Source organism: Sinocyclocheilus anshuiensis, unplaced genomic scaffold (genome assembly GCF_001515605.1).
Source record: "Sinocyclocheilus anshuiensis isolate Anshui unplaced genomic scaffold, SAMN03320099.WGS_v1.1 scaffold2012, whole genome shotgun sequence".
NCBI classification, from domain to species: Eukaryota; Metazoa; Chordata; class Actinopteri; order Cypriniformes; family Cyprinidae; genus Sinocyclocheilus; species Sinocyclocheilus anshuiensis.
Window position 1 is genome coordinate 213,604 of NW_015555967.1, and position 4,673 is coordinate 218,276.

At 35.0% G+C, this 4,673-nt stretch overlaps 1 protein-coding gene across 2 annotated transcripts in view; it reads left to right on the forward strand.

Moving 5' to 3' along the window:
* Positions 1-4,673, forward strand: part of LOC107676009 (notchless homolog 1 (Drosophila)) — a 7,692-nt gene that overhangs the window by 2,304 nt on the left and 715 nt on the right. For both annotated transcript variants that reach the window (XM_016470525.1, XM_016470526.1), the window contains exons 4-11: positions 5-84; positions 171-247; positions 345-442; positions 1,003-1,195; positions 1,301-1,436; positions 2,228-2,274; positions 2,357-2,559; positions 3,373-3,532. In XM_016470525.1, coding sequence (XP_016326011.1) covers positions 5-84; positions 171-247; positions 345-442; positions 1,003-1,195; positions 1,301-1,436; positions 2,228-2,274; positions 2,357-2,559; positions 3,373-3,532 — 994 coding nt within the window. The remainder of the gene's footprint in view (positions 1-4; positions 85-170; positions 248-344; positions 443-1,002; positions 1,196-1,300; positions 1,437-2,227; positions 2,275-2,356; positions 2,560-3,372; positions 3,533-4,673) is intronic.

Sequence of the window (4,673 nt, forward strand, 5' to 3'; positions counted from 1 at the left end):
TCAGATATCTGGCCAGTGGATCTGGGGACACGACAGTGAGGTTCTGGGATCTGAGCACAGAAACACCACACCACACTGCTAGGGGTCAGTTTTTCGCTCGATGTTATGAAATGCAGTGCATCTGTAAGTTAAACCAAGCATCTGACATTTTGTCCCACATGTTTTATAAGGACACACACATTGGGTTTTGTCCATTGCCTGGTCTCCAGATGGCAAGAAATTAGCATCAGGGTGCAAAAACAGTCAGGTGAGCATATCATGTTATTATAAGTCACTGATATTCCAGTGAACAAGATGTTCTTTAGGTCTAATATAATGATTTATATCTGCTGTGATCTTTGCAGATCTTCTTGTGGGATCCGATCACACGAAGTCAGATCGGAAAGACCTTGATGGGACATATGAAGTGGATCACCTGGCTGTGCTGGGAACCTCTCCACCTGTGAGTTTTGAAAAATCAATTTGCCCTTGTAATCAAAGTATGTTTTATATCGGTTTATTTACGTGTGTTAATTAAGCTCTACAGGGAATTTGTGATCAAATTTATTTGAAATTAAAATAATTTAACTTATTTTGGGGTTTTGGGTTTAATTTTACTATAATTATTATAATAATTAATAATATTGTATTGTTTGTTATTTAACAATTGTTTAATTTGGTAACACAATAAAATCAACAAGGTCCCATTAGTTATTGTTAGTTAATGCATTAACTAAAATTAACTAACAACAAGCAGTTCATTTATTACAGTATTTATTCATCTTTGGTAATGTTAATAAAAATACAGCTGTTCATTGTTGGTTCATATTAGCTCAAGTCCATTAAATAACTGATTAATAAATGCTTTAGAATTATTTTTCATTGTTAGTTCATGTTAATTAATGTTGAAAAATTGAACCTTATTGAAAAGTGTTACCTTTAATTCATTTATAATTCAAAAAAATGTATAATGAAGTAACAAAATATCATGATCAGTTATCAGTAATTTTCACTCCATCACAGGAACCCAGAGTGTCGATATTTGGCTAGCACCAGTAAAGACTGTTCGATTCGGATCTGGGATACGGTTTTGGGCCGCTGTGATAAGATCCTGACCGGCCACACACAGTCTGTGACGTGTGTAAAATGGGGAGGTGATGGTCTCCTGTACACTTCATCTCAGGACAGAACCGTTAAAGTCTGGAGAGCCAAAGATGTACGTTGTTTCCACTCATGATGGATCAAAGATAACTTGAAACAATATTTACTTGGGTGTTTGACAGAATTATGGTGTGAATATCTGTTCTCGTCTGTGCCGTAGGGGGTTCAGTGTCGTACATTGCAAGGTCACGCTCACTGGGTCAACACGCTGGCCCTCAGCACCGACTACGTTCTGCGTACAGGAGCGTTTGAGCCGGCTACTGCAACCATAAACCCACAGGATCTCACTGGATCATGTATGTGTCAACACCTGCAAATTAATAATTATTATACACTACTCTTCAAAGTTTTTTGGTCGCAAAGGCTGCATTTATTTGATCAAAAATACAGTTAAAACAGTAATATTGTGAAATATTATTAAAATTTTAAAATAATGTTTTTTTATTTTAATATATTTCACAATTTAACTCATTCCTGTGATGCAAAGCTGAATTTTCAGCAGCCATTACTACAGTCTTCAGTGTCATTCTAATATGCTCAAGAAACTTTCCTTATTATTATCGATGTTTAAAACTATGAAAGCTTGTTTTCGCAATGGGATAAAAGAGGTAGATAAAAAAGATAAAAGATTAAAAAAAAGGTAATTGACTTTCTCACTTTATCTCTTTTTTTATTTTTTATTCCATGGCAGAAATAAAAAACTGAATTGTGAGATGTAAACTCAGAATTGCAAGGAAAAAAGCCTGAATTCTGAGTTTATGTCTTGCAATTCTTTTTTATTTTTTTAATCCTGTGGCGTGAACAAGCTTTCATAGAAAACAGTTGTGCTGCTCAGTAGTTTTGTGGAAACCATATTTTTTTCAGGATTCTTTGATTAATAGAAAGTTCAAAGAACAGCATTTAATTGACAGAAATCTTTTGTAACATTATAAATGTATTTACTCTCTCTTTTGATCAATTGTATGCATCCTTGCTGAATAAGTATTAATATATTTCAAATAAAAGAAACTGACCCCAAACTTTTGAACTGTAGTAGATGTAATATGGATCATTTAATAATAAATGTAAATGTTTCTGCTTTCCACAGTGGAAGAGATCAAGGAAAAGGCTTTGAAGCGCTACAACAGTGTCAGAGTGAGTGAGACCAGTCTATATACAGTACTAACCTGCGAGAGAATGGATTTATGTATAAACCTGAGCATTTGGTCTTCTTAAGGGTGAAGGTCATGAGAGGCTGGTGTCAGGATCAGATGATTTCACAATGTTCTTATGGAACCCAGCAGAGGAGAAGAAGCCAGTGGCCCGTTTGACGGGTCACCAAGCACTGGTCAATGAGGTGCTATTCTCACCAGACACACGGCTGATTGCCAGCGCTTCCTTCGATAAGTCTATAAAGATCTGGGACGGAAAGACGGGAAAGTAAGTAGGGTGGTCATAGATCCTTGATTGATTTGATCATGTGCAGATTAGCATACTGACATATTTCTAAAATATATGTGCAGTGCTATATTTCAATATTAATTATGTAAAGTGTGTGCATAGTATGCAGATGTTCTATATGCAATGAATGCCCAGATTCAGTTCAGTTCAGTTCAATAACAGTGACTTTGTCATTACACCTACATTAGTGTTAGTATTTAGTATTAAGTATTATTATAATTATTTCGTTTTTTTTTATTTCATTACATTTTTTTACGTTTAATTTGATGCGCTTTATTCATTTTATTAGTTTTTATTAATAATTCTATATACCTTAAAGGGGTCATATGATGCTGCTAAAAAGAACATTATTTGGTGTATTTGGTGTAATGAAATGTGTTTATGCGGTTTAAAGTTAAAAAAACACAATTAATAATTTAATTAGTATGAAATAATTATTTTAGTTTTAGAAATGTAGTACTTCATCTTAAAATGAGAAATGTTGCCTTGGCAACTAAGAAAAATAAGTTTCTCATCTAAAATTTATGTTTTTGTTTTTATATCAGCTTTATATCAGATGTTGCAAAATTCAGCAGTTATGAAAAAAAATTTGATAAATCTGTAAAAAACTTGCAGTAGTGTACACTAGAGGGCAATATCACATATTACATCAGCACTGGCATATTTTGCTTGCCTGCACATGGCAACAACCCAGAGTCTCTTGAAATATAACATCAAACACGTCAATATGTTTTCTCTGACCTCATGAAAGTGTTTTTAAAGGGCTGTAAGATCTTTTTTATGTTTTTCCAGGTACCTGACCTCACTTCGCAGTCATGTGGGGCCAGTGTACCAAGTGGCGTGGTCTGCAGACAGCCGTCTGTTGGTCAGTGGCAGTAGTGACAGCACTCTGAAGGTGTGGGACATCAAGAAGGGCAAACTGAACGCAGATCTGCCTGGACACGCTGATGAGGTGAGACACTGAATGGATTTAGTTCAGAGGTTGGAGTCTTGCACGAGGGCCAGAGCTTTAGAATAACTTACATCAGTTATTTTAGTAGCATTTATATATTATAATAATATTTACTATTTATAAGATTTATTTTTGTAATATTTAATAAAAAATAAGTTTTAGTCTTTTTATGAGTTTTTGTCATTTTTATTTATTTATTTCTATATAGCTGTATTTTTATTTTAGTTTTAGGAATCGTAGTACATAAACTTCAGATTGTTGCCAAGGCAGCATTTCTACTTTTCAAGTTTTTAAAAAATTTTTTTTTCATCTACAATTAATATATCATATCAGCTTTATTTCAATTTCATTTTAAGTTTTTATTTTAATATTTTTATTAGGGATGCACCGATACCTATACTGGTATCGTTATCGGGCCCGATACTGGTCTCCTGTACTCGTACTTGTTAAAATGCCCCGATACCAAACGCCGATACCACACAGCATGTTAAGCGCCATATTCAAACAAAGAAACACCAACAACAGACAGCAGAAAGGAGTTAAGGATGTCTACTACGAACTATATGTATGCAATGAATATAATGTTAAACATTCAGTATTAACGCCTGTATAGCTGATGTGCGCGAGCTGATAAACAAAGCACGCTGAGTGGGTTGAGCGCGCAGCGGCGCAGATGCGCGAGCTTGTCGAGTGAATATATCTTTCTCACAGACATCACTGGAAAGTTTGTAGTTCGGTCGGATATGTCAAAAACAAGCAAGTAAAACAATGCACAAGTTACTTAACGGTAGGGGGAGAGAGAGAGCGCGCGTACTTCTGTTGTGTGATCTTTGATGTTCACTCACTTAGCACACGCATCATTTGGATTAAAACTAAATCGTAAAAATAATAAATTCATAAATAAATTCATAGGGGCATTCACTATAAATACCATTTATTTTCAACCTTAGGCATACACGACTTTCTGGCGAAAGTGAAACTAACAGCCTGTGTGAAATGCGCTCGGCTGTACTGTACTTGTCCCTCTCATTCTGCATCAGTACAAATACGTGCAGGCGTTGCGTGTGTTTTGCTTGCTTGAGTGTTTCTGCATTATATGAGTGGCTTTGGAATATAAATCGCAGCACGTTTCAGATGAAAA